Source organism: Podarcis gaigeae (assembly GCF_964106915.1).
Source record: "Podarcis gaigeae genome assembly, chromosome: 3".
Classification (NCBI taxonomy): Eukaryota; Metazoa; Chordata; class Lepidosauria; order Squamata; family Lacertidae; genus Podarcis; species Podarcis gaigeae.
Genome location: NC_139680.1, coordinates 53,819,884 through 53,832,233, shown reverse-complemented (window position 1 = coordinate 53,832,233; position 12,350 = coordinate 53,819,884). Strand labels below are relative to the sequence as shown.

General features: G+C 41.6%; 1 protein-coding gene across 7 annotated transcripts; it reads right to left on the bottom strand.

Annotated features, from left to right (window-relative positions):
• Nucleotides 1-183: 183 nt before the first annotated feature.
• LOC310840935 (nephrocan-like) lies at nucleotides 184-12,289 on the bottom strand. 7 transcript variants are annotated; one of them, XM_083731351.1, is made up of 4 exons: nucleotides 12,180-12,289; nucleotides 5,198-5,342; nucleotides 1,969-2,870; nucleotides 184-1,302 (listed from the first exon to the last, which is right to left on the bottom strand). In XM_083731351.1, exons 1-4 carry the CDS (start codon nucleotides 12,188-12,190, stop codon nucleotides 858-860), a joined length of 1,503 nt encoding a protein of 500 aa, XP_083587477.1. In that variant the 5' UTR covers nucleotides 12,191-12,289; the 3' UTR covers nucleotides 184-857. The 7 variants fall into 7 exon arrangements, with proteins under 7 accessions (XP_083587477.1, XP_083587479.1, XP_083587476.1 ...); XM_083731353.1 differs by having other exon boundaries at nucleotides 12,070-12,207; XM_083731350.1 differs by having other exon boundaries at nucleotides 12,156-12,205.
• Nucleotides 12,290-12,350: the final 61 nt, after the last annotated feature.

Genomic DNA, 12,350 nt, shown 5'->3' with positions numbered 1-12,350 from the left:
CTGCTAATAGTCGCGCTGCTTGGGTTGGAGAGCGCTGCCTGACTTTGCCCTTTTCACTATTTTAGTTTGCTCATTTTCGGTCACTGACTCTACATAAAAGGCCACCGTACGCAAGTTTCATCATCCGTTAATATATACTTTTCCTGTGACCAAACAAACGAAGATGCACTGGAGGAACGACCATACGTTTAGTCAATTTTATTGGTGCACTACTAATTTTCATTTATTCGCATTCTTGTTTTTCCCATGACATCTCATATTTAATGCACAACGACGTGGATTCTAACAAAGCACTTTGTGATTTCAAAACACTACCACCCTGCCTACCCACACTCTCAAATATGAATATCTTGTTTATACAATTAATTGCTATAGATAGCCAACATTAGTGTTTTATGAAGTGGCACTTTAATTACAACACAACAAAAGCAGAACACACACCCTGGACATTTGCTGTATGAAAAGTTACAGGATTTTAGCAGGAAGCTATGGTACATGCACTGATCAGAAACGAAACAGGTCGGTTCACCCCAAACATTTTGCACGTGCAAACAGTACTGAAACCAGGTTTGTGTATAGCCACCCCAATACCATCATTAGGGTCCCACTGAAGTGTTGTCTAAACAACATTAATACAGTACTAGATTTGTCTCATTTCCATTCCAAACATTTGGAAACAGGAAGAATGTAACAGCCCAGCCTTTCCAGGTCAATCCTGGGTACAGCTAATGATTTCAATAGGTTTAGAAGCTGCTGACTACATACAATTTTGTAGGTCAAAATGAAAAAATGTCAGGGATAGATTGCTCTGGAGGACCGAATTAATCTTGAGTTTGCAATTTACTGGGGACTTCTGTTTAATATATTTCATAATCATAATAATCATCCATGTTTACTCTGAGACTGGAGGGATTATCAACGCTTGTGTTCTTTCCTATTTCTTCTCCTTCTAATGAATACAGATTGTTGTGTGCACACAAATGCAGAACCTTTCTTGAAGACATCCAGCTTTCACCCTGGCTTTCTGCTGGTGCTTTACATTGTCCTCCTTTAACATCTATGCCTTTGGCTGTGAGCACCCTTCTGGTTTTGAGGAATTCGCAAGTGCAATTCCATGGGTTGCTGTCCAGATATAGGTATCTGAGTCGAGGTAAATATTTCCAGAGACTGTGATCTATGGTGGATATATTGTTGTTCCGTAGGTTTAAGACCTGCAGGTGCCTTAAATTCTTCAGTTCCTGCTCCTTAATTATTTGTATGCTGTTTCCTTTCAGATCCAGTCTGGCTAGTGTACTTGGGAGTCTGAAGTAAAGAAAGAAACATTGTTTTATGTAGTAGCTTAAAGCAAGAAGCCTGTCATTAGGATGAGAAATAATGCCTTGCCTGAAGGCCATCCAGTTAGCCTTATAGTAGAAAAGTGATTTGAAACCAATTTCTTGCACATAAACCAGACAAGGGAGTAATTTGAGCAAGGACTCATCTTTGCAATACAGTGGTTTAGACTAAATTGGTTTCCTGGGAGGCATGAGTCCTGGCGCCTGTGTTTAGAAATCAGATTCTGGACTCAAAAATCTGGCCACCGCACTGAAATAAGTGGCATGTATGCTGTTTGCACATTGATCTGTTCTGAAGCAATATCAATCTCTATTCATTATTTGTTAGATTGATATCCCACCATTTCACCATTCAGCTCAAGGCAGCATGCACAGTCACGCCTCCCCATTTTATCCTGGCAACAGGCCTGTGAGGTAGGTTAAGCTGAGAAACAGTGAGTTGCCTAGAGTTCTCCAGTGAATTTCATGGCTGAGTGGGGATTTGAACTGGTGTTTCCACAGTTCTCAGCTGACTCTATCATTATGCCACACTGGCTTTAACTTATCCCAGTTATTTAAGTAATTTGCAGTGGCACACCTAGTTTTCTTACAGTTGTTGCAGGTGTGAAAAGGGGAGCCCAATCCATTCACATACCTTAATGGAATAGAACTAAGTAGATTTTGTTCAAGTGCCAGATTAGACAGTTGCGTGCAGTTCTGAAGTGCCCCATCTTCAAATGTGGCAACAACATTGTTGTCAAGGAACAAGTGCTTTAGGCTGTGTAGTTCCTTGAAATCTTGCGCCTTTATTCTCTCAATCAGGTTATTGCTGCAATCAAATTTCTGTAGCGTGACTGGTAATCTGGATGGGATTATCTGGAGCTTATTCCCAGACAGCTCCAGTCTAGTTAAACTGGAAAGAAACTCCGCATCCTCAATTGATGAAAGCTGATTTTCAGACAGGAAAAGCTCTGACAAGTTTGCCATTTGCCTCATATCTCCAAATTTTAGCATTTTGAGCTGGTTTCTCTCTAACTTCAATGTCAATAAAGATGCAGGCAGATCTGAAGGGGTGCTTGTCAGTAAATTACCATTTAAGTTGAGAAATAGCAAATTGCAAAGAGATATAAAAAGTCCTCCTGAGAAAGATTGCAGCTTATTGTTTTCCATGCTAAGATACTTTAGGTTGGGTAGGTAGAAGGTTCCAGACACATATTCCATATTATTTCCATCCAAAGTCAAACTTTGTAAGCTGCTGAGGGAGGAGAGAGTACTAAAAGAAAGAGCCAAAATTACATTGCTTTGTATTTCAAGTACCCTTAATTTTTGTAAACCTTCAAAATTAGATTCATGTACAACACTTATTAAATTGTCCCCCAGCTTCAGTACTTCAAGGCTTCCTGGAAGCAAGGTAGGTATGTGCCTTAGTTTATTTTTCCGAAGTTCCAAGGTCCTCAATGCATCCAGAGCTTTGAAAGTGTTATTCTCCACTGATTCTGTCCCACTCCAGGTCAGGACAAATTCTTCAAGGGCAGACATGCTGCTGATGTCAGTGATCTAAAGGACAAAAGCCACAACAAAATTATTTCTGGCCAAACTAATTCAGAGATGGATTTTGTTTCATGGAATGGCCACAAATCATCATTCAAATAAATGGGAGTTATGCAAGAACAATATTATACTGTACGTGAGCATGATTTAATTTTAGCCAAACTAGATTTTGTCCATGTTTCATGGCAAGTTGGAGCCCTCTAGAGGCTTGGCATGGAACAAACACTATACTATTCAGATTTACCTGGGAGTAAACCCCACTGAGCTCTAATATTTACAGTGTATAGGCTAGCATTGTATTATGAATATTATGAATATTATGAAAATTAGAATTGCTGAGTTTCCTTCTGGGATACATGTCTTAATTAGAATGTGCCTTTAGAAACATTAGTATTTCATATTAAACAAAGCATTTGTTAGTTATAAAACAATATTTCTGTTCATGATTCAGCAGTAAAAAATTAATGAACTGAAAAGAATTTTTTAAATAATATAAAGGACGATATCCAATATATGGCAACACTATTCTGATTCTAGAATTGAAGTGTTGTGAGTTGTAGAACCATGGATTTTTAAATTACTTAGTTTGGCTTGACTGTGTGTTTTATTTGAAATATCTTCATACATCAGTTCAGAGATGGTTTCTATTTTTGTAGAGCACACAAGAAAATGCTAGCATCATCTCATGACATAAATTTTGGCACTTCTTTTAGAAGTTTTAAGAAGAAAGAACAAAACAGCCCTTTGTGCAAAGGTGCTCTACAGGTTTGTGTTACAACTGGCTATCCGGTTAGTAGTTGACAAAATAGTCAATTACCCTGATAAGAACTTCCATTTTTCTTTTCTGGTCATGACATGCAAATACTATTTTTCTTGCCCATGAAATTGTGATTACACTTTGTACTAATGAGCAAACAAACCTATTTGTGTAAGAACATTTATTGGTCTGTCTAATGTACAAGAGGTAAAAGTAAATTTTGGCTGTAATAAACAGATCTGTCCACACATATTAGAGCAACATTTGTCAGACGGGGTCAGTTATGGTTTTCAATCAAGGGCGCATTGGGTGGTAAACCCAAGATTTGCCGCTATGTAATCACCCACAATTGTGGCTAATACTGTGTGTGTATACAGACCCTCCTAGTATCCCTATTTTCCAGAGATGTCTCTGATTTAAATAAATTGTCCTGGTTTCTTATTTGATCCTAGAATGTGCCGCTTTTTTCTGCTTATTTGCTTATTAAAACTGTTAAAGGGACAGGAGGAGGCTGTGCCATTTGGCAACACTGTTGCAGAACTACCAATACCATGCATTGAACTTGTACAGAGGAAAGGCTATTTTTTGTACATGTTCAAATGAAATAAATCTATTTCTCTCAATGGTAATGGAAAACAGCTGTATAACGTCATAAATATTTGAATATTATGGATGATATTTAATATATGACAATACTATTCTGCGGCTAGAACTTACCTGCTACAAGTCATATGCGTTATGTTTTGGTCACCTGATTTGCCCAAGCATTTGTGGGTTACTGATAACAACCTCTGATGGATAGTCTGGCTATTTTTTGTCTTTTAGTCTGCTTATTTATGTGCTTTTATTTACCTTGTTTTAATTATTATTTTATTAAGTTCTGTTTAACTGTTGTTAAGTCAAACTGGAATCTTTATGAAGTACAGTATAAAAATATGCCGTGTGTTTTAATATAGAACAGATGTGGAGAACCTTTTGCCCTCGTAAGGTTGCTGCTCCCATCATCCCTTGCCCTTGCTGGGGTTGATGGGAGTCACAGTTCAGCAACATTTGGAGGGGCCAGTGGTTCCTCACACCTGACACCAAGCATGGGAAAGTGTTCTCTAAAATTCAGAAGAGAACACTGGATGGTGGTTTTTATTTAGACAAAATAAAAGGGAGCATATTCTTGTTCTATGTTTTAAACTGAACCTTGTAGCCCAAGGCTGTGCACTCAGAACTAAGGCAATAATAATAATATTAATATTATTAATAATAATAGGCTTAGATCTGAGTTCATAGCCCTGGGCTACAAGCTTCAGTTTAAAACATGGAACAAGATTATTATTATTATTATTATTATTATTATTATTAGCAGCAGCAGACACATAGGAGAAGTGGGCTCCTGATATTGTAACAGCCATATAGGGAAAGGAAATATCTGTAGAGGCAATTCTAACCCCACCCTCCCAATAAAACCTCCAGTACCAAATTCTGCATCCTATACAAAGATTACATATGTAATAAGTCTGTCCTCTTTTGCACCTTGCCACTCTAATTTGAAAATGCAGGTTAGCTGATGAATAAACCATCCTACCTGGAGGTGTTTGATCTTGCCATGGCTGATGTAAATTCCCCTGGTAGTTTTAGCAATCTCTTTAGGCACTTCTCCAACTCTATAGCACTGCACTCTCCCTGCCAAGTCACAGTGGCATTTCCGCGGGCATGTGGGGGTTTGAGCTCTGCAAAGATAAAACAAGAGGAGTAAAAGGCAAAACAGCTGCATTTTCCTAAACAGCACCTTCCCGAGCAGCACCAGCTTAAATGTGAGCCGCAGCATGAATTTAGGTGCCATGTGTTCTTTTATACCGTAACACCTGATAAAAAGATAATACAGATGCGTGTTTTACTTTTGTTTAAAAGAGAGCGAACAGAAAAGACAATCTCTTAACTTCCTTGGGTTAAAATATTCACAGGCATCACAAAGAGCAAAAGGTTTAAACAATGATAAGGAATCTTTATTCTGGCTGGCGTGGAAATTGATCTTATTTATTGGCTGTTGCCTAATCTGCAAACACTTCTGTTATCTGTAGTTTCCTAGTTTGCTTAAGTGTGACACCACAGAATGAGTTGGGAGAAAAGATAAAGAGCTGTTTTATAGTGGGCTATAAAATTTTTGGATTTTCAATGACCCCGTATTAAAAGCATCAGGAAAAAGACCCTGAAGCTCCTCTTTTATCCTGACACACATACATAGTTGCATGATTGATCAGGAGGAATCAAGCCAGTTTACTTTGTTTTTAAAATATACTATATTTTACATAGATTTCTATATTTTACATAATTCAATGATTGTTATTGACAACATTTATTTTGAGTTATTTTAAAATGTCTATATATGTTGTGAACCGCCCTGTGATCTTCAGATGAAGAGGGACAAACAAAATTCATAAACAGCAGCAGCAGCAGCAGCAACAACGTTGTCTGATGCAAAAAATGTCACTTGAAGAACTTGTGTATCTTTTGTTTTCCTAGGATTTAGTTACTGAAAATCTGTAATGCTGGAAGGCTGATTTACTATCCTCTGCTTTTCATCTGTGGATTGTGTTCCCATTTCACCTCTCACTCACCCAGAACTCCTGTACTCTTTACAGCTGGAGGCAAAAAAATAATAATGAATGAATAATTCCTCATAATCACACCTACTTCTTTAAGAATTCAGGTCTTCTCTATCCAGGTCTAACACTGTTCAATAGTCTGCATGAGCTCTTTACTTTCAAACCCAAAGTCGGAGTGATCACTGCATTTGTGCATAAAATTATTTTATATGCCCCTTCATATAGGCAGGTGTGAGTGCACTTGCCCTACTTTTCCTACTGTGGGGCTGCACTCTGGATTTAAAGCACAATCTCCTGTTATGTAAAGCATAAGATGTTCAATCAGATGAGGGCTCCGTCTCCAGCCTATTTCTAAGCATTGTTCACTGGTTCTTGTGACTGGTGGGCTACAGATACCTTGCAATATTTTTATTCCTGTGTGCAACTGTGGAGAAGCAGTAAAAAAACCCTGCTCTGCCATGTTTGCTGTGAGTCCAGGAAACTCCCTCTCTTTTGCTTCTAACATTCCTTTTTGGGGCCAGGACATGTAAACGTTCAGTGGGAGTATGCTGTCACCCTCCCTCTGCTTTCTGTTTGTCAACTGCCCTAAGCAAAAGAGAGCTGTTGCTATTCTGTGTGTGCAGCTGCTATGGATGTGGCCTTGGAAAAGTCTTGTCCTCCCCCAGTGAGTCACAGCCCCTTGTACACTGTGCTCCAAAATGGTGCTTGTGTGGAGCGTAAGGAAGACTGGCATTAGTAAGGTTCTGCATTATTGCAGAAAGGAGAAATCAGAATGAAAGGAGAAATCAGAATGGTTACAATATTTGGGACAACCAGGAGGGCAACCAGAAGGCAATCAGGAGAGGACATGACAAAGACATATAAAATTATGCCTAGATGGCATAATTTTCTAAATTGCATAAAAATGCAAGAATTTGGGACTAACAAATTAAGCTGAATGTTAGAAGATTCAGGACAAAATAAAGTATTTTTTCACATAGTGCATAAGCAAACATTGGAATTTATTCCTTCAACAGGTAGTGATGGCCAAAAACTTAGATGGCTTTAAAAGAGTAAATAAATCCATGAAGAATAAAGTTATCAATGGCTACTAGCCATGATGGCTTTATTCTGTGTCCACTGGTGGAGACAGCATGCATCTGAATACCAGTTGCTGGCAATCACAAGTAGGAACCCCTTCCTGTTGCGCTCAAGTCCTGCTTGTGGGTTTCCAAGAGGCATCTGGCTGGCCACTGTAAGAACCAAATGATGCACCAGACAGGCCTTGGGCCTGATCCAGCAGGGTCCGTACGTTATTATGGCTGGAGTTTTTAATGTGATGGTTGCTGGCCATGCCACCAGGGCTCATATGGTGTCATTTTGAGCATTTTGTTCCAGGGGTGTGTACTGGGGGTATCATGAATTCATGCCCATCATGAATTCATTGGTTCCCTTCCTGTGTGGTCAGCATGTGGGCATCATTGGCAGCACTGTGACATTTCCCTGGATGCTGCTTTTATGCCATTTTGGAATTTTCTGAGTGGTATGTTTGCCCCTGTCCTCCTTGGCATGTGTGACTAGAATACAGTAATTGTTCCATCAGTATGCAGGCAGTGTATTTCTTCCTGGCCCTGCCAACACAGCTGGCCATGTAATTCAAGATTGGTCTGTAAAGGTCCCACCATTTGCCTCACTGATTTCTTGTTCTTGTTGCATTTAAAGAAACTGTTGTTTTTATGTATTTAGTCATTACTCCTTGAATACTTTATTTGCCTGCCTAATAGTTTTATATTTGTTTTGTCCTTTTTTATTTTTCCCATTGGAGCAAGACTTTTGAATGCAAGCCTTTGTCTTGTGTGGCTTCTTCAACACTGCTCTTCCTTAAGATGAGCCTGCATACATGCTCCAAATTTCCTGAAGGGACTCTCGCCTATAACTTGGTTTTAAAATAATGCCCTAGGCTTTGTCAGGTTTCCTTGTCTAAAATGAATGTGACTTCAAGCTCTTTAAGGTGGTTTCCATATATATCATTCAGCAACAAATAAAGTGCTAATCAGATCCAGGCTACCACTCAATATTAAATATGTACCCACCTCCTCTCCTGTAGGCTCTTTGACTAATTTATTACATCTTGAAATGTTGTTTATGTTGGCCTGAATGTACCAGTTAATGTGAGGATAATTGAAGCCACCCATTATTACCCCTTTTCTCTTCAACTAACTCTAATTTCTTTACCTCAAGATAAGCATCAGAATTTGAGTAGAGGTGGTGATATTTCCTTCCTCCTATATTGCTTTTTTGGCTGGCTATTTCTACCCACAGTGATTCTGTGATTTATTTTTTTCACCAAAGGTTTCCAGTTCTTAACATTGCAATCCATACATTATTGTGGTGCACCTGCTCTGCTCTCCTGCATGCACCACGTAAACCTTCACTTTATATTCTTGCACTTTCCTTGTTTGTGTTTGCTGCTGGTTTTATTGCTGGTTTGTTACTTGATGTGGATGGTTTTACAAGTTATTGTTTTACGGATGTAAGACATCTTGGACAATTTAATTAGGAAGGCAGGATCAAAAAAGGTGTTATGTAAATAAGAAGTTCAATGGGCAGTATGTTCCCAGCTTAAAAACAAACAAACTTGAACAGGGATTTGTCCTTGGATTCTGATATTTGAATGAACCACACCTGTCAGTGATAATAATCTTTATGACAGGGCAATGTTTGTTATACTGTTTCTACCTATGCCTCTTGATGAAAAAGAGTTTGCTGTCTTATCAAGAGCAAATGCTGCACTCCTCAATACACAAAGTCATTCTGAAAATTCAAAGGAAGCTGCTACTTTCCATGGTTCTTCCAACAAGCAAAGGGATAGAGGCCTTCCAGAAATTTTAAAAGCCTTCCCATTTATTTAAGACTGCAGTCATATGCACACATGCTAAAAAGCCTCACTGATATAGTGGGATTTGCCTTTGAGTACACATGCGCATAATTGGTCTATTATGCTAGCTCCATCCAGAGCCAATAACACCAAATTTGGTCAGACAGGTTGGAGGTGCCAAGATTCATCTTTGCAGTTACCGTATTTTTCCCTCTATAACACGCAGATTTTTTCTCCTAAAAAGTAAGGGGAAATGTCTGTGCGTGTTATAGAGCGAATGTGTGGTCCCTGGAGCCATTTGTCCCAAGTGCATGGCAAAAATCAGGCAAAAATCATATTGCGCAGTCACGGAGGAGAGGAGGCTGCTGCTTTCCTGCATTCTGCCTCAGGGTCTTACTGCCCACCCTGTTCCGTTTCGGTTGCTGTTTGCTCAGACGGAACAAAGAGCAGTGAAATCCCCTCCCCTCCAGGCAACCCCTCCCCTCCAGGCAAGTAGAGAGGAAAGCAGAGCGTCCGTGCTCCGGTGCTGCTGCTGCGTCTGGGGACTCGGCAGGCAGCGGAAAACATGCAGATGAGAGAGAGAGAGAGAGGGCTGGCTTGAGTGGGTGGGTGGACTTTTGCCTTCCTTCCCCCCCTTTAAACCCCTCTCCTGCATTCTTAGCCAGCTGCTTCTCCGCACACCTCTCTCGTGCTCCTTGTCCCTTCTATATTTTTCCTTCCCTCCCCACTTAAAACGTGGTTACAAAGCACGGATCCACATGGATCCTCAGGATCTTTGCATTGGGTCACCACAAATTCACCATCAGATCACATAGCAATGATCTGATGCAAAATCAGGGCTGCAATGGTGCAAAAACGTGGTTATAAAGCATGGATCCACGTGGATCCTCAGGATCTTTGCATTGGGTCACCTCAAATTCACCATCAGAGCACATAGCATGTCTATGGCTACAGCCTGCCCCCCAAAAATCACGCACCCACTGTTGCCTGGGGCTGCAATGGTGCAAAAACGTGGTTATAAAGCATGGATCCACATGGATCCTCAGGATCTTTGCATTGGGTCAGCCCAAATTCACCATCAGAACACATAGCATGTCCAGGGCTACAGCCTGCCCCCCCAAAATCACGCACCCACTGTTGCCTGGGGCTGCAATGGTGCAAAAATGTGGTTACAAAGCATGGATCTACAGGGATTCTCAGGATCTTTGCATTGGGTCACCCCAAATTCACCATCAGATCATATAGCATGTCCATGGCTACAGCCTGCCCCCCAAAAATCACGCACCCACTGTTGCCTGGGGCTGCAATGGTGCAAAAATGTGGTTACAAAGCATGGATCCACAGGGAGTCTCAGGATTTTTGCATTGGGTCACCCCAAATTCACCATCAGATCACATGTCTGTGGCCACAGCATGAAGCACAAAAATGATACATACACTGTTTCATTCAGAATGTTTTTTCCCTTGTTTTCCTCCTCTAAAAACGATGTGCGTGTTATGGTCAGGTGCGTGTTATAGAGCGAAAAATACGGTACATTGTATTCAAAAAAAGCAGCACAGTGGTGGAGGGAAGGAATCCTTAGCAGCCTAATTATTATTATTTTTTGGGGGGATCAAACAAAATTCTTCCCAAAATGATAGGGTATTGGCAGTACAGAAAGTATCACTGCTGGTTCTTGCCATTTATTTAAATGACTAAACTCCTGTTCTTAGAAATGCTGAGTCTTCAAATAAGCTTTTAAAAAATCTTCCAAGTTTGTAAAAATTGGATGGGTGGGGAGGAGGAATTTTTAAATAAGTGTTTTAGGATATGTGATGCTAGCACACCTGTCCAAGTTATATTCTTGGAGGATAGGTGGGAGGAAAGCAATTCTGCTCCCCCTATAACACAATATATTCGCTCAAGCAGAAGGAAAATGTGATTACCACACAGCAGATATGCTAACAGGTTTGTTTGTATCCCACTTCTTAAGTACTGTGTTACTCCCTGCACAAATGGAAGTAAGTTTGGATGGTCTATTAGGGGACAGGCTAGTAAACTGCGAATTCACTGTGACTCTAAACACAACAAATGGAAAGGATTTCAAGCCTTATTCAAGCCTATGAGGTATTTAGGGAACTTTCCACGCTAATCATTTAGAATGTAAGCCTCAGGTAAGGGACTGTTTTTTTTCACACTGTCGCACAATGCCATTTTTTTAAATGTTTCTTGTATGCTGCAACAGTTCATACGTTGAGCTTTCTAGGGCCAAAAAAGCCTTTTTTTTTTTACCCGGGAATATGCAGTGTTTCCTTCCGATCCCGCCAGTGCTTGCACTTGTGTAGAGCTCGAGTAGTGGGGGCAGTAGATAGATCCAGCTGAATGCAGTAGATCGAGAAGGGTCTCTGACTTCCAGCATTCAAACTTCCTTTCCTCACTAAAACAAAAACCTAACCTGGCATGGACTTTTGAGCACAAGAGCTCAGTTAAGACCTCAAGTTAAGTGCTAGCACTGGAAACAAGTGCCTGGGCTCAGAATGTGCTCAGAAAAAGGCACCTTGTTCTTAATTCCAAGCCCTTTGCTGTGGGTGGTAGATGTTCCAAAAAAGGCTCCCCCACCCCCAATTAAGACCCCCTTGCTCAGCCACAGCTTCTGGGAGAAGTATGGAGGCGCTCAGAAACGGACTCAGGAAACCTCCCCGTCGCCTCGCGCTCTCTCCCGCGCGGCTTCCTAACGTCAATGCGAGCTCCCGACGGACCAATAAGCAGCAGCATTGCCCTTCGCTATTGCCGGCCGCTGTGGGAAACAAGACGCTGGGCTAGACAGGCCTGTCGAGGAAGATCCAGGAAGGATTTTCTCACGTCTTTAAGCGAATGAGAACCAGACCGAAAGCCCGGCTGCTAAACTCGCGCCGTCCTCGAAGTAGAGCTGCGCCGCAGCGCCCCCTCTGGCAGAGAGCAGCAGCAGCAGCGCCCGTCGACCGACGATTTGTGGGGAATCTCGGCCCAACCGACCTGACTGCCGAAGAAGCCTCCGTTGTGGCAGGCCGAAGAAGCCGAGCGCCGATCTGCTCGGCAGCGGTTTTCCTGCGTTGCCCTACCGGGTGACAGAAGCGAAGTCGCACCTAGCGCGCATGCGCCGCCCCCCACCCCTCGTTCTCCCTTAGCCGCTACTCCGCCCTCGCCGCTCTCGAGCTCAGGCCGACACTTCCCTGTCCCGCCTCGCCTCGCGGGCACCGAGGGGAGGAGGGGGCGTCCCGCGGGCGCCGGCGAGGGTTAGGTCGGGTCGGCTGGGG